The following is a 23,471-nucleotide window of genomic DNA, read 5'->3' as shown; positions in this document are numbered from 1 at the left end:
TTCATAGAAATAAAGGGAAACAAGTATGGTGGGCTGTGCCAAGCCTCCAATAAAAGTTAGAGATGGGACGGTGTGAAGAATAGTAGTTCCTACTATCTTCAAATAACCTTGATAACTTCTACCTAGTCCTAGCTCTCTCTCATCGTGAGACTTACACTCTGTGGAACATTCCTACTCATGAAGAAGTGAGCATTTGTGAATTTTTATTTCTTGTTTCATTTTTTAATAAATGAAGAGATTTTATTATTTCACTGTATATTAGTTAATATGCTAGACTGTGTTTTTAAATAGAAAATGAGACCCAGGATAACATTTCTTTGACTCATGAGAACTTTGATATCACAATCTGTATTTTGAAGGAACCAGTTTCTTATGACATCTATGATACTGTCCATGAGGATATCAACGATGCTTAATAGCAAAGAATATTTATCTAAATTGTTCTATCATGGGTCCTTGCTCAAAGTGTTCACCTTTTCCTTCTAATCTGTTTTTTAGCACTTGATCATGTTTCTTCATTATTATGTACAAAGTCTGGTCAAGGGATAGGTTTTATGTGTTCATATGGAATGGCCACAGATTGGTGGTAGCATATGATGCTTCTGTTGTCAGTTGTCAAAGAAAGTTCTACTTTGCGATTATAGTCATCTAGAAAAGAAGAATATGGAGACTTATGACAAACACAATATTAATCATTTATTTTCTATTTGAAATAAATGTTTCAAGACAGTTCTGCTTGATATAGCCCATTTTGCTCCTTTTAGTGCATGGTGAATCAAGAACCTATTTTCATCCCTTGACAGCTGGTTACCGCCAAGCCACCATCTTGCCTCAATTGGGGTGCTCTCTTTCTTTCTTGTTTCTTACCCATAATCACTTGGTAGTTGAAATTTCTGGGGCCTTACTGACTTTTTTTTTTGTTTTAAAGATTTATTTATTTATGCTTACAGAACTGGCGTACAGGCCAGAGATTTGGTTGAGTGAGAGGATTAACCAAAGACAAAGAATTGGGAGCAGAACAGGCAGACTGATGAAGTACACTGCTGAAGGGACAGTGTACCAGCGGGTAGGTCAGGAGAAGTCTACCATACCATGTGGGTAAACTTCTGGCTGGGGATCGTGCTGCAGTGGCTTCTGTGAGCCTCACAGTGCAGTGCTTTAACCTGTTGTGCCACCAGGGAGAGCCAAGGACTTTTACTATGACTTTCTAACCAAATGTCGCTTATCGATTAGTTAGATAATTGTCCCTTCCCTTGGTGGATCATTAAACATTGGCAGGCCTGTTTGTGTGCCCTCTGTCTTGACCGCCTGGAATTAAATTGAAGCATGACCCAATTCCCATTTGCTCAGGAAACCAGAAGAACTGGTTTCCCTGATCTCAGAGACCTTTTCACCTTGTAATATTTTAAATCTTGTAATAATGAGCAATGCTTATGGGAGCTGTCTTTCACTTGTGATGTTTATTGTCATCTGCTTCCTCAGGTAGATGACCGTTTGATGCTGCTATTTCTCATGGAATTGATGGTGAAGAGAATAAACTGTCTAAGACTGGTCCAGAGAGGAGCCTGAACAGGAATGGTGCTGTAGGAACAAGTGCCCTGCCTGGCAGGGGATGCAGCATCCTTCTGCTCCACCTCATCATATAGACCTCTACTTCTTCATTGGGAAGGCCATCTAGGTTTTTACAGTCAGCCACCTAGAACTTTTGCTGCACCAAAATTAGACTTTTGCTGCTGAACTGAATGAGCTATTACTCCATTTTGATTTTGCATTTTTTAATCATCTGGACTTCAATTACAGTTGTTTTGCCTTGAGAATTTTAAGCCAGATTTGTTACTATTATTTTGTGTGCATTTTTCAAAATGATCGACTTAAGCTTCCTCACAGAGGAGGAGCAAGAGGCCATCATGAAGGTTCTGCAGCGAGATGCGGTCCTGAAGAGGACGGAAGAAGAGAGAGTCAGGTAAGGGGCCAGAGAAAATTTTGGCTTGGGGGAAAGAGAGACAGTCTCTAAGAAGATGAAATGCTTTCTTTTTCTCAACCATAAGTACTAGTTTTGACTTGGAGCCTGAACTTGTGGGTTCCAATTTTAGGTTTCCTTCCTGGATGGAACTCCTCCTTCATGTCTCTTAATTTATCCCACAGACTCCTGCCAGAAATAGAGTCTTGATTAAAAACCTAACTAAACTCCTTTAAGTAATTAAACTCAGAGTTAAAAATGAACATACAAACACGTACCTACAACTACACCCATATATAGATATGTATGTACATGGATGTGGGTGTATATGTATTTATATCCACTTACTTTTAACTGATTCATGAACCAAATTAGGAATATTTTAATTTCTAATTTAAATAGAAACATACCTCACATTACTTAAAGTATTTCAGTATTTGAATTGGTGTCAGAGACAATTTAAATCAACTCTGACTGCACCAGGGTTTTTTTGTGTTTGTCCCACAAAAAGAATGGCAACTTTGCCATTTGCAACAGTATGCTCTTTGGAAAGAACCCAAGTGTTCCATGTCAAATTCCTGCCACTTACACTCACCTATGAGGTAGAAATAGAACAAGATATGTTGCTGAAAAAATGGGCTAGAGCCTAGGTCCTGCCACCTATTACTTATGTAATAGTGGACTTTGAAAACAGTGAGGGGCTTCCTGTACTTACTGCATGCCTCCCATCCTATGAGTTATCTAAAAGGAGCATAAGCCAACTTTTTATTTCCTGGATGCAGCATTTCCCATATTTTGACCCTACTTGAACATGGATAGTTCATAAATGAATATGTTAAAATTCATTTCAAGTTCTCCAGATTATCTGATTATGGCTTTTAATAATATAGATAATGAAGAGAGAATTGGACCTTGGTATTAGGTACTTAAATTGCTTTCCCTGAGGAGACAATAGCATATGGACTATTTGGGGGCCAGCACAGTGAAGGGAGTGATTGTCTTGATGTGAGGCAGGACACTGAGTGGTAATGGTGACAGAAGATGGTTGCACGTAGTGGGTAGTAATGGTGACAGAAGATGGCTGCACGTAGTGGCGATGAGAATGCCTCCTTACTTGTCATGCTCCTCCCACACGTCAGTTTGCACCTGGGTGGGCCACTGTTCCCTGATCTCAACAGGTAGTGTACCTTGAGAGGTTTCCCCAAGAAGGACAGGGAGTTTGCCCTTATCAGCCATCAGAACCTCTTAGTAGCATTAACCCCCTGCCCATTCACAACATATAAAGCCCTTTCATTCATGTGGTCCGCTGATGCTCCTCACAGCAACTCTGGGATTTGCCAAGGCAGGACCATTAATGCCCAATTTAGAAATAAGGGGAGGGAAAAACACAGAATATATTAATTGATTCTTAAAGGGCTGTGGAAATGGAAATTCCTTTAGCCTCTCACAAGGCAAGGTAGAAAGATTTAGAAAGAAAGCAGGGAGCTGGGATTGCACTGGGCCCCTCTGACTACCTCAGGTGAAGGTCTGCAAAGCTGAGAGTACCATTGATTCTTCTGCTTAAATGCTACTTTGTAAGGTTTGTGGTTCCAACTCCTCTATCTAGTGAGGTTACCATTTCTTCACTGGCAACTTCCATGTAGCTCTTTGATTGTGTGAGTAGAAGAGACCTGCAGTAGTTTGCAAAAAATGCAAAGTTCTGCCTGGAACTAGACCTTGTAAAGGGTGTGAGTGTGAGCCTCTGGGACCTGCTGGTTTACCCCACAGAAGAAATACTGTACGCCCCTTTGTGGTGCCAGCTTGATGGCTCCTTCCACCTGCTATTTCTGAGTTGCTCCAGAAGCCACTGCTGGTTCTGTATTTGGTTATTTCTTTTGTAAGCTAATAGGAATAAGGGCTGGGTAGTGAGAAGTCTGGAGTGAATCCATCCCACCTACCACCACTATTCTGGGGTACTTTCTTATTGACTTGGGCACAGCAGGCCTGGAGCCTAGGGCCACAGGGAATGATAGTGGACAGGGAGGGCAGACAGTGTATACCTTCGCCTATGGACTTGGAAGAAGTTCCTCCCATAGCCTATTTCACATAAGAGGAGTCATGCTCTTACCTCCTCCTTGCTTCAGGACTGAAGGACTTGGGCTATTTCTGAGGTTGTTCTGGGCCAGTGGAACAAGAACTACATGTAGGTCTCTGCTCTCTGAAAATGCTATTCTGTGGACTTCTGTCATCTCCCAGCTGTTCTTTGCTTCTATAAGAGTTATAGCCTGACAGTGCTGGAAAAGAGATGTTTTCTTTCGTTATCAGTCACTTTACAGATAAAGATAAAGCCTAGAGAGGGGAAGTGACTTGCCTGGAATCGCAAAGCTAATCAGTACCAAAATCATGATAAGAAAAACTCTTGATCCAGTACTTTCCCCTCACCCCCATGCTGCTCATCTGTACTCTCAGAACAGTAAGGGTTCTATCATGACCTAGGGAGCTTTTAACTACCAGCATGAACCTTAGACTCAAAACAGTCGTGATCTGTGGTTCATTGGGTAATTTACTTAATTTCCTGAACTCCAACTAAGACACTGGGAAAACCATAATACTAAAAGGATTAAAGTCAGAATTAAGTAAGGTAAATTTTAATTTTCTTAGTACATAACAGGTGATGCATACATTTTAGTTCTCCTATTCACCACTCCACCTGTCTATAAAAGGATTAAATCTCTGGTTAGTAGTCTGATTCCTCAGGAGGAGATTACTCCTGAAACCCAGTTATTTCAGTGAAATTTAATTGAGCACCTATTAAACATTTATGTCTGACAAGTCTACTTGTTTTAATCTCTGATTAAGTGCACATCTCTGAAGAAATGATGTGAAGGGAAGTCTAGGGCAACTGAAACATAGCCCCACATCTCAAAGAATGATAAAGGCCTCTTCATTGATTGGTTTGTATTTTGCATATTTATTTCTTTTTATTAAATATTTATTTATTTATTTATACAGTACTGGGATATAGGCCAGAGATGCGGAGGGTGAGAGGATTCACCAGAGACAGAGTGGGGAGCAGAACAGGCAGATCGAGGAAGTACACTGCTGAGAGGAGCAGCAAGTGGGTCAGGAGAGGTCAGTGGCGCCATGTGGAGCTCTTCTGGGGCAAGTGGGGATTGAACTCATGCGGAAGTGGCGTAAGCTTCTTAGTGCAGTGCTTTAACCCGCTGTGCCACCAGGGAGGGCCTATTATGCATATTTAAAGCCTCAGCTTTGTTTCCCTCATATAATTTTCCAGTGCCCCAGTCTGTCAAAGTGGCATGTAGCTGTAGAAAAATAAATTGTGTAATTACAATATTAACATAAGTAAAAAACTATCAGAAAGGCAAACCTGTCACTAAAACTCAGACTATTCTTTCCAATGCATGATGGACTTGAGAGCATGACTCTGAGATAACCATAAGGGAATCACTAATGAATTACAGCATTGTTGTCTACTAAGAACAAATACTGCCCAGAATCCTTTTCTATATGAATGTAGATATAATTCAGCATTCAAATCTAAATCCCCTTGCCATTCCTGGTACCAGGGCTTGGATTTACCTATATCCAAGCTCATTTAAGACACCGTGGAGATGGTTTATCTATAGGTTACTGTTGGACCAGGGCCCCAAGCCCAGCCAGATTCTTTCTGGTTGCCAGCAAACAGAAGAGCCAGGGAACCCTGTGCAGTTCTAACAATATCTCTATTGCAGCAGCAGGAAATAAGATACAAAGATGGCTGCAGGCGCTACAACAGAGGCCACAGAGGCAGCAGCTGGGAAATGTGGCACTGTGAGGAGTCCCCTGCTGTCTTTTTATACTTTCAAGGACAAAGTTGACACAGGGCCGGATTTATGCCTAGGTTACATAAGTGTATTTTCATACATGTAAGCTATGCATCAAGTTTACACGCATGTCCTACCTTTCATGCAGAAGGACTGTATATCAAGTTTACATGTCATAACTAAACATCAAGGTTACATGCTATCCGCTAAGCCACCTGAGTCTGGAGGCCACAGTGAAAACAGCCTGAGAAACTGTTTTTTCACTGTCCCTATAGTTACCTCCCACCCTGATTTCATAGGTCAGAAAAATGAGTTCATATAGGGAAGTGTCCAGTTCTCAAATCATTCATGGTGCAAATAGGGTCTGAACACAGGGAATAAACACTAGGGTGTTTCTGGGGTACAGTTAGAGGGTAATGGTTCTAGGTCACTATTTCCCTTGCAACTCTTTCATACTAGACCTGGTTATTACCAAGCACACCAGCTTGGCTCTCTGATTACCAGCCGGACACAGTCACTGTCCTGTGCAACATACATAAAGATAGGTTCTTTTTCAGTCTCTCTTTCTCTCTGTTTTAAGGCAACACCAGTATAGATACAGATATATAATTTTAGTCTTTTTAAAAAAAATATTTATTTTATTTCAGTCTCTCTTTCTCTCTGTTTTAAGGCAACACCAGTATAGATACAGATATATAATTTTAGTCTTTTTTAAAAAAAATATTTATTTACTTTTGCATATAGACTGGGGTACAGGCTAGAGGTGCAGGGATGGTGAGAGGATTCACCAGAGACAGAGTAGGGAGCAGAACAAGCAGAGTGACGAAGTACACCGCTGAGGGGAGCAGTGGGACAGACAGGAGAGGTCTGCCACGTCATGTGTTTCACCTTCAGGGTGGGGATGGAACTCACACCAAAGAAGCTGTGGCTAGCTTTGTAGTGCTGTACTTTAACCCACTGCACCACCAAGGAGGGCCGTATAATTTTAGTCTTTTATGGTTTGAAAATTACACAGTCTAGAGGTGGTGTTTCCTTTGCTTTGCCTCACATTGGCAGCAGGAAATTGTTGCCCATGTGCCTCTGCTCATCACCTGTTCTGTGTCTGCACTCTATCCCCCCCTCCCGCCCCCCCCACTGCATCTAAAGCAGTGGACATACACAGTAGATACCATCTCAAACACATATCTTATGATTCTCAGCTGCTTCCTAAAGACCTAATTTCTTTTAAATGAAGGCAGTTGTCATTGAAAAACTGCTTTCCAGAACTGGTGGTGTTTTCTGTCAAAGCAAAGGGGTAAGAAACCAACCTTTGTTCAGGGAACTAAATTGTACACAGGGCTTTACACTTACTTATCTCTTTCATCCTCAAGACCGCAGCTGCACCTATTGAATGATGCAGAAGTAGGGTGAAGAGGATCGTGTCCTGCAAGATCTAAGTCTGGCTTATCAATCAGCCAAACCTGCACCTCCCCACATGGTGCTGACGTGGGGATCATTACATGTCCACACAAGGGCTGCACTTTCCTCTCATTTCCACCTTATAAGGAAAAATTTGTTGTTTATTTCATTTTCACATGTTGGTTTTCAGATTTTCCATCGAATATTGAATTCCTCTGTGAAGCATGATTACCATCTTAGAAACCAAAGGCATGTGTGGCTGAGGGAGGATGGGGTGGTTGGAAGAGTGTTGGCAGGAGTCAGGCTGGTTTCCTTTCCCAGCTCTGTGTGACCTGGAGCAAACCTCTTAACTTTTCTGAGGCTCAGTTTTTCATCTATAAAGTGAGGCCACTTGTCAGTGTTTAAGGTCCTTTGTAACATTCACATTCAAAACAAACACCTAAGAGTACTTTCAAATCACATAGTTTGACCATATTGCCCCGAATATACTGAGAGTTTAAAAAGAAAGAAAAAATGCCAGGGATTGAACCAACCTCTCTGGCCAGCCTGCTGATCCCCTTATCTGCAGTTGACTTGAGAGTTTCAGGTAGGTACTGCCTGTAATGTTAGGGTTTTACTTAATCACAATGACTAGCTGGAAGCTGGACATGCTATGTAAGTACAAAATGGTTAGGGAGTATGCTGAATGAAAAGTGTGGAAGCCAAGATGGAGGGTTTCACTGCTCTTTGGGATTCTCCCTGTTCACACTGTCTGCAGTGGTAGTTGACAGTGATAGTTAGAGCTGTAGATGTTACTATTTCAGGTATAGTTCTAAGCATATACCAGATAGATAAAGAGGATTAATGAATTAGTGAATGAACAAATGAGCAGATGTGACCTTTAACATGTAGAGAAGGCAAAATAGCCATCTTTTGCTCTGTATGTCTTGCTGAAATTGTAAAGATTAAATGAGGTAATGCACGAGCCAAATGTGGCGCCTGGGGCAAAGTGAATATGTTTTCTGTGTTAGCAGAGGAATGGGGGGCATGGCATGACTGGCATGTTGTGTCTGCAGGGCAGCAGAACAGTGGCTTCTCTGGGCCCTCCTGCTTCCCTCCAGCTGTTCAGTGTTTACGGAGCATCTGCCTTAGCTCTCGTCTAGAAGTGACGGTAGGCAGGTTACTGAGCCATAGTCTTTGGAAGGGACAAAATGTGTGAATCACTAGACATTTGCCTTCTTCCTACTTTAACTAAATGTCATAACAATTAGAGAATAAATTGTTAATTTGGCTGGAATGAGTTAAGTAAAAATGAGAGAGCAGGCCCTCCCTGGTGGTGCAGCGGGTTAAAGCACAGCACTGAGAATCTAAAGCTGCTTCCTCATGAGTTCGATTCCCGCCTGCCCTGGAGGTGACCACATGGCGCGGCAGACCTCTCCTGACCCGCCCGCTGCTCCCCTCAGCAGTGTACTTTGTCGATCTGCCTATTCTGTTCCCCACTCTGTCTCTGGTGAAGCCTCTCACTGCCCCTGAGCCTCTGGCCTGTACCCCAGTTCTGTATGCACAAATAAATAAATCTTAAAAAAAAAAATGAGAGAGCAACATGGTCTGATAGAAGATTTTAACATAACATATGTGGTGATATTAATGGTCTACATCATTATAAAACTGTGTTTTCATGTCACACATATGAGTTCATTTGTAAAATATTCCAAATGACTTAAATAGACAAAAATGGACTAAGCCTAGCAGTGATTATTACAGTAGGAAATTTATAAATGACACTTCATGAATTTGAAATAATTTCTTATCCATTTTCTACTATAAGAGAAATGAACCAGAAACTCAACCTTACATAATGGCTTCCAGCCTTCCCATATGCCATGTGGTCCTGTGAGCTGGTCTCACGGCCTGTGCTCGTGGTGAATTGAAAGTAGAGCATGACCAGAGCCTTGTGGACAGTCATGTAAGCAGAAACAGATCAAGAATTGCTCAAAAACTCTTATAAAATGTCTTTTAGTTGAACAACAAAAATAAATACCCTCATGAAGAGAAATCAAGAGTTATTATGCCATGAGGATTTGTGGTCTCTTTCAAAATGATGACTAATGCCATAGTTTATTTCCTAGTCTGCCTCCAGGAGAAGGCACAGGCATTGGGATATAGTGTAATTCATTTAACCCCAACAGTGATGGGATCTTTCTTATCTCAAGCTGGGTGATGGCTGAGCATTTGTTTGTTCTTTGATAGATTCATTCAACAAACAGTTTTTCAGTATCAGCTGTGTGCCAGGCTCTATGCCAGGTGCTGACATTACAAAGGTGATTAAGATACAATTTTCACCTTGAAGGACTTTGCAAAGTTCACAGATCAGTGGGCAAGACAGACAGGCAGATACGCAAATAAACATGGTGGGCCAGGCTTGTCATAGAGGTGCTGCTGAGAGCATGGAGCAGAGCTGGCTAAACTGTACCTGGGGAATCAGGACAGGTTCCCCTGTGGAGGAGAGGTGCACTCACTGCATCTAAGGGATGAGGACAACATGCTGTACAGAGCAATGAGGGGAAGCTATCCTAAGAGCATTCACTTTCCTTGGCTTCTTACCAGGATTCAGGTACTGTTAGGTACTTCAGGCAAACACTTCACTGAGTCATCCCAACAGTCCTGCAGAGTTGATCTTATTTTCCCATCTTTACAAACAAGGAGACTGTCAAGAGAGGCTCAGTAACCTGCCCACTGTCACTTGTAGAAAATGTGAGCCTGGGATAAGGAGCTAATTTAGGGAGACTCTGAAGCCTATAGTCTTTGCCACACTTTCTTATTTCTAACGTTTACAGAGTTCATGAAAGAATTTGGAGAACAGTAAGAAGTCTAGTGTGTCAACAGGTTAAGTGCTGGAAAATGAATTAGAAAAGGTGACCTGGAGTCAGGTGTTGTTTCCTACCATATTCCTTCATTCCACAGCACTGGATGAATTCCAGACAAGAGACAAAGATATGCTGAGTGCAGGTTAAGGCCCATTCTCTAATCTGGGAGAACTGGAAGGACTTCTTTCTTCTGGAATTGAACTCTGGAATAGGGGGAAAAAAAGGCAAAAACTCTACCAGTAACCCAGATGGCCTGTTTACATTGGCTATGTCTTAGGCAAATGAAACCTTAAGAAATGTTTAATAAAGAACCATGACTCCTATGAACCTCAGAACCTTGAGGTGATGACATTGTCCCTGTCAGGTTTGGTGATGGGCTGTCATTACAACATGTGTCCAAAGGCTCTGACTAGCCATGTTTGGGAATGGGTCAGCTCTTCCTGGTAGTTGATAGAGGAAGAAAAGTTCTAGTGGAGAGCTGGACGCTGGGTGGAGTGACATCTCCCAGGCACCACTCTCACTTCCTCTGTCCTGAGTCTGCCTGCATGCCACCTTATATACTGTCTGGTTAGAATACTTCGACTGGCTACTTTAAAAATTTTGTACATTAGTTTGAATGATCTTCATAAAACCTTCTTGGATTTTTGTAGCATGCTATCTTCTGAGAGTTCAACATGACCTTAAGGGCTTTTATACTATCTTATTTTAAGTACCTCTGTAAGTAAGAAAAGATAGAACTGTGATTTTCATGCTATTGAGATGGGCAGAGAGACGCTGGGGCTAGACTTGTCAAGTACAGCAGTATTTTTCCAGCCAGGGTAAATTAGGGAGGATTTCAGAGGGTAACATTTGGCTTATTATTTTGGTTTAAGCTTTTCAAAAGAATATGAATGTTTGTGGAACCCTTAAAACATGATCTGCAGAAATGGGATTTGCTTCTGCCTCTATATTCACCATACATTTGATCTCCTCTAACTCCAGCCTGCCTTTTTTGCTACTCATCTGCCTAATATTAAGCATGAGGAACATCATGCTTTCTTTTCTGCAGGTTACTAAGTCTGATAAACTATTTTCACTGAAATTTCAAGAAAGAATTGATAACATCCCTTCCAGCTGTTCACTGAGTGTTTATTAGGTGCCAGACATGTGCAGGGCAGTTTACCTGCAGTAGCCAATTTCATCTTCATCACCTCTCCCTGAGTTGGGTATTAGTATTGTCCCTCTTCCAGGTTAGGAAGCCAAGGTTTACAGAGGCTTAACATGTCATCTCTGCATGCATGGGGCATTTGCATTTGGACAGTAGATACAAAAAACTTCAGCCAAAAAGTAAACCTGCTTTTGAGAAACTTCAGGCATCATCTGAATATTGTGGTTTAAATCTTTGAATTTTCAAAAATGTTGGCGTTGATTTCTCTGACTTTTTAGTCAAGGGGGAATATACACATGTTAGTCATTGTGGCATCTTCTAAAATATCACAAGCTTCATTTTGGCTGTATGTTTACAAATATCTTTGTGCAGTTTCGCAGTGAACTCATTTATTTACTGTGGCTCTCAGCAAAGTGACGCTCTTTTCCTTTTGTAGACATTTGCCTGAAAAAATTAAGGATGACCAGCAGTTGAAGAATATGAGTGGCCAGTGGTTTTATGAAGCCAAGGCAAAAAGGCACAGAGACAAAATCCATGGTGCAGACATCATCAGAGCATCCATGAGAAAGAAGAGGCTTCAGGTAGCAGGTACGTTACATTGACTCAACATTTATTTGGGAAGAAGGAATCAGGGCAAGGGAGGGTTTAGATTTGTTACTGAAGTGTGAGGGAAATCATCTGAAGGTATGCTTTGCATAATGTGTACGAGTCCTCTAGCTGAAAATCTTCTTACTCTGGATCCAAATTGATGGCAGCAGGAGGAAGTGACTCAGTGCCACAGAAAAAGAACATAGGAACCTCTTTCAATGACATGTTGAGTTGTAGTAGATCAAACAATTTAGGTTTCTAAAGGATCCACCACTTCTTCTTTCCTTGGCTCTTTGAAGATTCAGGATATTTGGAGAGGATAAAGAGCTTAGACAGAGATTAGTCTCCCTGTTCAGTGACCTTTAACATCTGTTAACTTCATTACATCAAGACTGTAAGCCGTATTTCAAGGGATTTAGAATTCTTTTGAGTTTATTAAATACTTATAGCATGACTTCTCCCTAATAACTCTTGATTAGTCACAAACATTTACCCTAGGAGACAGCCCCAGGCTGGCATCAGCCTGTAATCAATAAGGCAAATAGCTATCACCATATGAGCATCTGATCTATAGTAGGTACTTTCTGTCTATTATTTATAAGTATAGCTTCAATCTTATAAAACTGATCATTATTTCCATTCTATAGGTGGGGTATATAAAGTTCAGAGAAGTAAAATAACTTGTCCAAGGTCATAGCTGGCACTCGGAAGAACTATAATTACAGTCTTTCTGATCCTGAGCCACACTCTTTGCACATAAGAGCTGACTGCTTAGTATGTGTCATGTGATATTTGTGGTTCTCTTGACACAGATTTTAAGGGGTACAAATTCGCACTGTAAACTCCTTTTACAGTTGAAGAAATTAGACTTATGTGTAAAGAGACCTGTGGGGAACACCACCGTGGAATGCATGTTTCTAGAAATTAGGAGCCCTTAAATATTACTGCACCTTCCTACCATGGATGAAAGTTTCCCTGGATTTTACTGGCTGTATGGCCAAGTTTCTTAAATTCTCTGATTCTCAGTTTCCAAATCTGTAAACTTGGAAAATAGTCTCTCCTCATAGGATAGTGCATGCAAAAAGCTCAGCATTGTGCCTATCACATAGTTGATACTAGTTTTCTGAGAGGTGCAGATAAAGAGCCCTGAGTGTTCAGAAATAAAGGAGCTTATTTCCTGAAGTGGGAGTACACAGGACCCTGGAGCCTCAGCTGGATATTGACTGTAGAATTTCAGTTAATGTGTACAGACTGGGGTGAGGGGGAGGCAGTAAAGAGGGATACTCTACAGCAGAAGCATTTGTTTCCCTTGGCTCTCAGAGCCTGTATCTGAGTTGAACACATTGTAGATATTTAGTAAATGCTTGATAATGGCAGTGCTTCCCATGAGCATTATGGCCCTTAGCCTCCCCTGGCATACACATTTAATCTTGAACCCCATTTAGGTCAGGTTTGCCTGCACTTTAAAAAAAAAAAAATTTAAGATTTATTTATTTGCACTTACAGAACTGGGGTACAAGCCAGAGGTGCAGGGGTGGTGAGAGGATTCAGACAGAGTGGGGAGCAGAACAGGCAGATCACAGAAGTATACTGCTGAGGGGAGCAGCAGGTTGGTCAGGAGTGGTCTGCTGCGCCATGTGGGTCACCTTTGGGGCAAGCAGGGATTGAACTCATGCAGAAGAGGCTTTAGCTTCTTAGTGCTGTGCTTTAACCCACTGCGCCACCAGGGAAGACCTTTTTTTTAAATTTTTTTTTAATTTTAAAATTTATTTTACATAATTCTTCATTTTATGCCTTTTTCCATCTTAATTGTAATCCCTGTGGACTTCCTACCACCAGTTCACCTATGTGCCATCACCATAGTCCTGTGCAACATTCCCACCTCATTTTTTTTTTTTTAAGATTTATTTATTTGTGCATATAGAACTGGGGTACAGGCCAGAGGCTCAGGGGCCGTAAGAGGCTTCACCAGAGACAGAGCGGGGAACAGAACAGGCAGATCAATGAAGTACACTGCTGAGGGGAGCAGCGGGCGGTCAGGAGCGGTCTGCCACGCCATGTGGTCACCTCCGGGGCAGGCGGGGATCGAACTCATGCGGAAGCGGCTTTAGATTCTCAGTGCTGTGCTTTAACCCGCTGAACCACCAGGGAGGGCCCTCCCACCTCATTTTTAATCACATTCCTCATTCTACCCCTGTAAAATGCCTCATTGTTTTTTCATTTTTTCTTTCTTCCTTTTTTTTTTTTTTTTAAGATTTATTATTCTGATCCTGAGTATCAGACTCATTGGTGACTGCCTTGGCACTCAGGAGGAAGGCCTGAACTTCAAGTTTGAACCTATGATAAGGGCTGATATGAGGATTGTAGTTCATAGAGTTAAAAGATAACCTTCCAAGCCCTGCCTGGTGGCACAGTGGGTTAAGGCACAGCACTGCAAGTGAACTGCAGCCACCTCAGTGTGAGTTCCATACCCTGCCTGTCAACTGATCCACATGGCGCAGCAGACCTCTCCTGTCTCACCTGCTGCTCCCCTCAGCAGTATACTTCCTCAATCTGCCTGTCCTGATCCCTACTCTTATCTCTGGTGAATCCTCTCACTGTCCCTGTGTCTTAGGCCTGTACCCCAGTTCTATATGCATAAATAAGTACATCTTAAAAAAAAAAAAAAGATAACCTTCTTAATTTTATTTTTTCCTGTTTCAGCTGAGCAGAACAAGGACAAAGATAATGAGGCAAAGGAAAGCTGGGTGAATAATATCAACAAAGATGGTTTCCTTCCCCCAGAACTAGCCGGTGTTGTAGAAGAACCAGAAGAGGATGTGGCATTAGCAAGCTCAGGGTAAGACAGAGCTCTTGGAGAGAGCTGTGGCCTGTGGGGTTCACAGTTGGTCTATGTGTGTGAACTGAGTGTAGATCCAGACTGAATTCATGGGCAAGGGAAAGGAGCAACACATGGGAGAATGCTAGGTCCTGATGTGAACAAAGTTGTAGTAGGACTCTTTCCTAGCTTCTTGAATTTCTAACATTTGAATATTAGGTAAAATTAAAATACTAAGTGATATTTTAAATCTACCAACAATACTTATTATTTATTTATACTAAGTATTTCTCCTTACAGTAAAATGGTGAGGTCCTCCAAAGTGAATGTCATTATTTCAGAGAAGAGATGAGTTATGATCAAATTGTAGCGACCTTGTAGAATGAAAGAAACCCAAGCATGGAATCAGACACATGAGAATTCAAACCCTGGATATGCCTTTAGCTACTTGAATATGTAGAAATCATATAACCTCTTTGAATCTATTGTAATCTTAACTGTAGACAAGAATTGTAATAAAATCTGGGAGAAGCTAACGTGAGAATTAGTGAAAATCTCTGCAGAATATCTGGCACATAGTAGATAGCCAGTAAAAGACTCTTTACAATGCAGATTTGTTACAGGGCAACCCAAAGTGAACTGGGTTGTTTGTCTGGTCCTCACCCATGTGCTTAAGATTCAACTGCACTGCAGATACACATAAAAAGGTCAATAATGGGTTTATATACAAGGGGGAAAGAAAAGGAACAACCCAGGGAAAGAGAGAGAGAGATACAAGTTAACTAATGTGTCCTACCAGTTCCGCTGAGTTGGAACCCCAGTAGCACACTGAAAGCTGATCAAGAGCCAAGCAACCAGCCTCCAGCCATGAGGCCAAGGGAGAGAGAGCCTCAGCCCAATATGTCTGCCTTTATAGCCCAAAATCTCAAAATGGCTTCTTAACTCCATCCTTGGATCCTAGCAGTTGGTGTTGCTGAGAGTCATAGTTTTGGTGTCTGGAGTGCGGGTGGAGTCCACAAAGCTCTGTAGAGTTTTTCAGGATATCCTTTCCCTCTAACAGAATGACCTTAATATTTGTCTTGATTTTGGGAGCTTCCAACACATGTGATCATCTGGCCAACTAAAAGGTCCATGTGTACATGCTTCCTATCAAGTAACTGATTATGGGGCCATAGTCACACAAACCTTTCTGAGTTAGGATGATTTCCTTTTAGGTAGTTAAGGGTCTTCCCATTGATATTCATCCACTAGAGATTTGGTGTTACCCTTTGGTGGGAAGGCAATTGCATATTTCCTCTGGCTCCTAATGAAGACAGTTCAACTTGGTTTCTAGTAGGATGAAGTTGATGAATTTGCTGATGGGAAAGCCACTGAGTCAGTGCTAGTGCTGAGGCACTTGGGGAATAGTGATATTTTGACATAGTGTATTAAAGAGGAAGAGGGTTTATCTTGCAAGCACCAGTAGGCATTTTGGAGCCAAATATTAGTAAAGTTATGCCACATGGATAATGGAATGTCAGTTCTATTCTATCCCATTCTTCGTACATTTCCCTGGCGATCACTCACTTTGTTTTCTGTGGGTGGTAAATTGCACCATTTCCATTCTGGGATGATTTATAATCTTGTATTATATCTGTGGAGGCCATGTTGGCTAGAGGTTAAAACAATTGTAATTACACATTGATTCTGTCAGCTTGCTTTAGAAGTGACTTAACTCCTTGGGCCTTTGTTTCCTCAGCTGCAATTTGGGGATAACAATAGTTAACTAGCAAGATGAATGAAAATTTAATTAACTGGTGAATATAGAATTCTTAACACAGTCAAAACCCACATAGTAGGTTCTCAATAAATGGAAGAACGAACTCTCTCTAGCTCTCTCATACACACACATATTTCAGGAAATTCAGGAAAATATGTGTGTAATACCCTACCCCATTTCCCTTGGCAAATCCCCGTCTACCTGATGCCTGCAATCCCCTTACATGGATGAAGGCATTTCTTCCACAGGGAAAGGTTAGGCTATAAATACTCCAGGAGTGAGAATAGTCATTTTGATCCCCTACTGAGGAGGTAAGAACAACTAGTAGGGAGTTTAATGTGGGCTGGGGTTACCTGAGCACTGGGGTTATCTGAGGAAAGCAGATGGGAAAAGGGATGACTTGGGTTACCAGAGACAAACTTAGCTTATTGCTCAGTTTCACCTATCTCAGACTTCCCATTTTCCTAGGATCTCATTTTTATAAAGATTTATTATTTATGCATACAGAATTAGAGTAAAGGCTAGAGGTTCAGGGGTGGTGAGAGGATTCACCAGAGACAGAGTGGGAGCAGCGGACAAGGCAAGAGAGATCTTCTGCACTATGTAGGTCACCTCCCTGGCCACTGGGCATGGAACTCATGCTGATGTGGCTGCAACTAGCTTAACAGTGCTGCACTTTAACCTGTTGCACCACCAGTGAGGGCCCAGGAACTCATTTCATCTCATCTTGTGAGATAGAAGTAGCACTGCACTCAGAGCCTCATTCAGGTGTGGCTGGGGGGTATTCCCCTCTCGTCCTCAATTTGAGAATATTAGTATTTCCTCCATAATTTCTGTCTGTATTGTTTTCTGCATTCCTGTGTGGCCTCAGATGAGTCTCTTGGGTCTTCCATAACAGTAAAGATGTCATGAAATTAAATGAACTGAGGTATGGGTACCACTTAGCACTTCTCAGAGAGAAGGGAAATTAACAATTTCTAGGTGACTTCATAATTATGTTATTACACATGGGGGGAGGGGTGTATGGCTGACAAGAGGTATCCAGCATGTTTGGTTCATGATGTGGGATGAATGGTAATCTCCAGAATTAGAGGAAACTGTGTTCACTGCCTCATTTCCACACAGAAATGACTGTTTTGCCCTGTAGCATGTTCCTGCCATGTTTCTCACCTCTACTTTAACCTTTGAGAAAGGGGTGTGTTCATGTATGTTTGGGCCTATGCATTTAGACTAAGTGAGCTTCAATAGACTGACTCATATCTGTCAATATTTTCTTAACCAGGAGTCAGATTATGAGGCAACAGTGACTGGATATTGCTGTTTCTGAGGGAGCTTTTCTGTTAAGCTCTGTGATCACATATCTTCTTTCTGTTATGGGCACAGCTGTGTGGGGCTCTTCCTGTAAAGAACTGAACCACTGTGGTGCCTGGCATACGTGCAAGCATTGGGATCAATCTGTGCCCTTTTGGAATGCATCTTTGTGCCTGGAGCAAGAAGAAGCAGAGAGGTTTGATGAACGGAGGCGCAGAGAACAGTAGTCCCTTTAGAGCAATTAAAGGGAAAACTCCCAAATGCTCACAGTTCTATTTACTGCAGTTCATTAGAACAGCAGTTCATTAGAACAAACTGTGCCAATGAACCAGCGGTTTGAATTTTTTTTTAATTATTATTTATTTATTCCGGAGTTTGAATTTTATTTTAAAATAGAATCATCAAGGATTGTTACTTTCTATAAAATATAATAAAAATAAATATTTAAAAAATCAGGAAAACAACAATGATGTGTAAAATATAAACCTGCAGGTCATGAATGGGGATGCCCCAGACAGTTTCTATAAATGATCCGGAACACATACTTAAATTATATACTTCTCTCACTGTGAACCAGTAGTGAGTAAACAGTTCATGCAGTAGTACTGGTCCATGAGCACACATTGCTAGTCTGTCGTGATCCCCCACAAATTAGTGTGGAACATGTACACAATGCTCCATAGGATGTGGCTTAGCCAACGTGGAGAGTACATGATGAAGTTGTGAAACTGCCCATGGGGCTCAGGTACCCATGATTGGGGTAACATGTTATGAATGGGAGGGATGAGAAGCCCCTCCTTTGTTAGGTGATGAGCTCTGTGAAACAAGTTTGGTTGCTCTAGGCAACACTGATAGTTTAGTAGCCTCTCTGCTGACCAGGGTCTCACATGTCCCTGCTAATGGTACTTCCTTGGCCTGAAGAAGCCGGGATGTGGACAGACCTTTTAGTTTCTCTTTCTCTATTCTCTTCCTTTAATTAAGCTTCTCTGAGAACTGATTTTCCTGCTACTTGTATTGTCTTGGCTTCATGGCCATCTCTGACCTCTAAAACTATGATCGTTTTCAAGTGTGTTCCAAGCTTCTTGCTCTTTTTCTCTCCTAGTGTCTCCTCCCCAGTCCCTATGCCACATCTCTCATATGCCTGGTAGCCTCCTTTCTCCTCTGAAGGGAACTAACATGCATTCCACCCCAAGAAATATTTGACTTCTTAACAACAGACCTGCATAGATAGAAGACTTGAACTCTTTTCCTTTCTTAATGGTCACTTTATGAAATGAGTTTGAAATGCTTGTATCACCTTTATCTTCTGATATTTTGCACGTGTGAGAACTCACAAATGAAAGAGATCAGAGTCTGTCATGTTCCTGGCCTCAAACTGTGCAGACATTTTGCTAATTCCTGATGGTTTCTAAGACTGAAGAATTACCCTTATAATGCATCCTTAGAATACAGGAAGCAAGCTCTTAGTGAAAGGAGGTTTTGGGGTTTTTTTTTTAAAGGTTTATTTATTTTTGGATACAGAACTGGGGTACAGGCCAGAGATGCAGGGGTGATGAGAGGTTTTACCAGAGACAGAGTGGGGAGCAGAATAGGCAGACTGACAAAGTACACTGCTAAGGGGAGCAGCAGGCAAAACAGGAGAGGTCTGCTGTGCCATGTGTGAAACCTCCTGACCAGGAATCAAACTGGCACTGAATTGGCTGCAGCTAGTTTTATAGTGCTGCTTTTTAACCTGTTGCAGAGGGCTATTTAAGGGTAAGGAATATCTCAGTGCCCTGATGTCACAGGAAGTAGATGGTAACCTATTCTAACTGTATATAAACCAGCCCCAGTAATAGATATCATCGGTCAGATGTCAGTGACTAATTTTGCAGAAGTAGCAGGAGATACTGTAATCCATCCTGAGCCATAGGTTGAAGACTTGGGGAAGCTAGAAGAATAGCAGTTTAACAGTGAGATATGAATAAAAATGGGGAGGAACAATTATTAATCTAAGACCTCCCTGGTGGCCTAGGGGTTAAATTCAACAGTATGACTGTGACAGCTTGAGTTCTGTCTCCTGCCAAATGGCACAGAAGACCTCTCCTGGCTCACCCACAGCTCCCCTCAACAATGTATGTCAGTAAATCTGCCTGTTCTGCTCCCTACTCTGTCTCTGGTGAATCCTCTCACCCCCTGCACGTCTGGCCTTTATCCCAGTTCTTATATGCAATGAATAAATCTTTAAAAAGAAATCATTAATCATAAATTGGTGACATTTACTTTCAGGATATTTATTTGAAATAAACTGTTTAAATGCCATTGTTTGCAATTTACTGAAAACACTGACTTAAGATTTTCTTAGCACCCTTTAGAAAATCTGTAGATCTACCGATCCATTCTTTATTCAGTCAGCAGTTATTGAGTATATATTGTATGCAAGATGGTGGCAAGGAAATCAAAGATGAAGAAAATAATGTGTCCTATCCTTGAGGAATTCATTGTTTGTAGTAGGGACCGACATGTGTAACCATAAATAATGATACAATGTGATAAAGTGTTGTCTAAAAATTATGGGAGCACTAAAATAGTACACTGAATGAGTTCAGAGTGCTTGGGAAGGAATTTCAGGGAAGTATCTAGAGATAAGTCATGTTTGGTATAGTCCTGAAGGATAAAAAGGAGGATGTTAGCTAGACATAGGGAGAGGACAATCCAGGCAGATGGGCCTGATGGGGCTTAACCTACAAGTGGTTTAGTATGGCAGATATGAGTGGTAGGCAGTGCTGTTGAAACAAAAGACTGGGACCAGGCCTAAATGTTGGGCAGAAGGCTGAACTTTTCCCTCTAAGTCTCAGGGAGTCACCAAATGACCTTTTATGAAAGTTTCCATTGATATGACTGTGTGGAGGATGAGGTCAGACAATTCAATTAGGACATTGTAGGAAAAGTTTAGGTGAGGGAGGGTGAGAATCTAATCAAGGAAGTGAAGGAAGGGGAAGCATGACAGTTTAGGTAGAAGATTATAAGAAATTTGAGGTACTTGTACACATGACATATCTAAAAATTGGTTTGGGATGTGTGGCATTCTTAATAACAGGTTCTCATCTATGACTTATATGTTATAACTGCCCGAGGAACTTGTAAAAATCCACATTTCTAGGGCTGAGCATCATTGCATTGCTTTCTCAGGATTGAAGGTCTGAGTCTTTTTGCAACTTTATCCCCAATCTAACAATGTATGTACCACACACAGCAATTAGCAATCTGGCATTACTTGACATAATAATACATTTTTAAGGGAGGGTGATACAGATTTTATTTATTTTTGTTTATTTTTTAATTTTAAAAATAAATTCATTACTTCATCCTTCATTTTTGTAGAAGGTAGGGTTTTACTGTGAAATTCCCACCACCATTTCACCTGTGCACCATCACCAGAAAGAACAAGAAAAATATCAAATGTTCTCACTTATAGGAGGAATAGAGAATACAAAATAAGAGAACAGAGAAAATGAAAAAAGGAATCAGAAAAAAGTAACTATAATAAAGTAAAAATCAAAATCATCAGACAACTATAGATTAGATATATTCTGTAAAGAGAAGGGAGAAGGACCAGGACAGGGGTGGGAAAGCACAAGGGATTATGGTAATATTATAGTTTTTTACTGTTCCTTCCCCCCAGATCCATGAGGAAAAAGACTTTCTGTTTGTTGCTAGGTTTTGCCTCATTCATTACCTTGTTTTGAACAGTGCCCAAGTGTTCAAAGTGAGCAAGTGTTTTTTTTTTTTTTTAAGGATAGTTACATATTTTTATTACATAAACATTTTAATACTCCTTGAGGGGAAATGGTTTTTAGTTTGCTTCTTGCTTTCATGGAATGTCAATATTCTATAGAAGAATGATTAATGAAGCAAACATTTCCCACCCCACTACAAAAACCGCATTGCCTAAATTTTCCAAGCAGATTCCTGAGAAAATAACAGGTCTTGTTTATTTTATAGTGTAATAACATACATTTTTAAGATATAAAAAAGGACAGACTTCTAAAATACGGTCTCCTTTTGTTTACAAAGTCCTAGAAAAATACCTTAAGTATGCTCATGTGTTTGACCTTGACTTCATATTCCAGTTTACCAGAAACAAAAACTAATGACAAAGATAATATGTAAACCACATTAATCTTGCAGCAATACAATGTCAACATCATCATGAACGCCTTGCAAAAGTAGCTCTCCTTGGTACGTGACAATCTTCCTTCGTTTTGCAGCTTTGAGAGTTCCTACCAATGCTTCAAAAAGATTGGCACATTTGTCATCTCGGAACAGGACCCCAAATTTCACACTTAACTTTCCATCAGCATTTTTTGAGCCCAGCCGGTGAATTTCCTCCACTAAGAGGTTAACCTCATGATCCACATTCATTGCTGCCTCTCCGCCTCCTTGTCTTTTCCAAAGGATTGGTGCAGCCGGGGTCCCAGCCCGCGTGTCTTCTTCAAGCTCTGGGGAGGAAGGGGCTAAGGAAGGAAGTGACTGAAGCGAAGAGAAAGGCTGTTACGGAGGAGGAAGGGGAGGAGGAGAATGGTGGGGGAGTGAACAAGTGTTTTATGAGGTGAATGAGTAAAGACTAGGTGGAAAGTGAGAGAGTGACTGACTGACTGAATGAGAGTATTTGCTGAGATAATGAAATATAAAATAAAGAATGGTGAATAAGTGGTTAATGAATAAGCAAATGAGTGCATAAATGAATGATTTAATGAATTAACTTGGACCCCAGGAGACAGTAGAAAAAGAGAAGGAGAAAAGGTAAAAAGACAAGGTGTGAGTAAAATTGATAGCAACCAGATCCCTTGACTTTGTGCATCTGATAACCCCTCACTTTAGAGTATCACCATGGTTTCTGGTGACCATAAAAAATAGCAGAGAATTTGAGGGGCATTCTCAACTCTGGACAACTATAAAAGGAACATTCAAGATGCAGAATGGAAGGCAGTGGGGTAGAAGGGAGCTTGACTACTGCAGAGGTTTGTGATGTCCATTAACCAAGCATCCTTAGAGAAGGTCTCCAAGTGTGTCCAGGGAAGGCAAAATAAAGACTTTCCTGTGGCATTTCTTCCCAGGTTATTGGTAGATTTCCTCTGGGCACTTCCCTATGACATGGCAAGAAAACAATGAGTTTTTTTATAAACAAAATTATGCATCTTCATCTTACTTTATTTTTTTTTGTAGAATTAAAACACCATTTTGTAAATCATCATAATGAACAAAAAAGTGCTAATCCTGAGGCTTACTGCCTGTGCTTCAGTGACACTCTGACCCCAGTTTCCCTGCTACCAATTAATTAAAATCAGTCTTTAGCCCTGAAATACTTTTCTCTGATTTTGTTTTTCCTTGAAGGCTTCCATTTGTAGGTTATCTCCCTCTCTCAGAAAGACTAGCTACTTGCCTAATAATAAGGCACCTACTTTATTTCCAAAGGCAGGGTAGAGGTGTAATATATTTGATCTTTAGTCCTTGGATTGATGTAAATCCAGTGATATGAACATTTCATTTCTGGATATTTGCCCTATAGAATCACCTACATTGAGCTCTCATAAGAATTCTTCTTAATCCTGTAAGAGCTTGGATTTACACGTCAGTTGTGGTAAGATGTTCCAGTGTGCTATTATAGTGTCTTGTACTTGAATGGGAATAGTCGTGTTAGGTATCACTATAGCATAAAGTGTGGAAGCGCTAGAGAACTGTGAGTGCCCAAAGTAATATGTCACTTACAAATACCGACTTGAAAATCTTATACCATAAATACTGACTTGCCTCCCCCACTCTTATCCCTGGGCCATTTTTCCATGTGTTCTTTAAATG

General features: G+C 41.0%; 2 protein-coding genes across 2 annotated transcripts in view; one reads left to right on the top strand and one right to left on the bottom strand.

The window, feature by feature from the left end:
* SYTL2 (synaptotagmin-like 2) overlaps positions 1-23,471 on the top strand; it is a 109,128-nt gene that overhangs the window by 42,415 nt on the left and 43,242 nt on the right. The window contains exons 2-4 of the mRNA XM_004683261.2: positions 1,483-1,963; positions 11,591-11,742; positions 14,446-14,581. Of these exons, the coding sequence (XP_004683318.1) occupies positions 1,863-1,963; positions 11,591-11,742; positions 14,446-14,581 (389 nt within the window). The 5' untranslated portion in view covers positions 1,483-1,862. The remainder of the gene's footprint in view (positions 1-1,482; positions 1,964-11,590; positions 11,743-14,445; positions 14,582-23,471) is intronic.
* On the bottom strand, positions 21,422-22,183 carry LOC101637619 (costars family protein ABRACL). The gene has a single exon (XM_012725525.1). The coding sequence runs from the start codon at positions 22,032-22,034 to the stop codon at positions 21,789-21,791; it is 246 nt and encodes an 81-aa protein (XP_012580979.1). The 5' UTR covers positions 22,035-22,183; the 3' UTR covers positions 21,422-21,788.

Source organism: Condylura cristata, unplaced genomic scaffold (assembly GCF_000260355.1).
Source record: "Condylura cristata isolate star-nosed mole 26May11 unplaced genomic scaffold, ConCri1.0 scaffold00015, whole genome shotgun sequence".
Lineage (NCBI taxonomy): Eukaryota > Metazoa > Chordata > Mammalia > Eulipotyphla > Talpidae > Condylura > Condylura cristata.
The sequence above is the reverse complement of the archived record's forward strand: the minus strand, read 5'-3'. Positions and strand labels throughout refer to the sequence as shown.

Bases quoted from the DNA above. Each gene is read 5' to 3' on its own strand.
- LOC101637619 (XM_012725525.1), bottom strand. From the start codon at position 22,034: ATGAATGTGGATCATGAGGTTAACCTCTTAGTGGAGGAAATTCACCGG.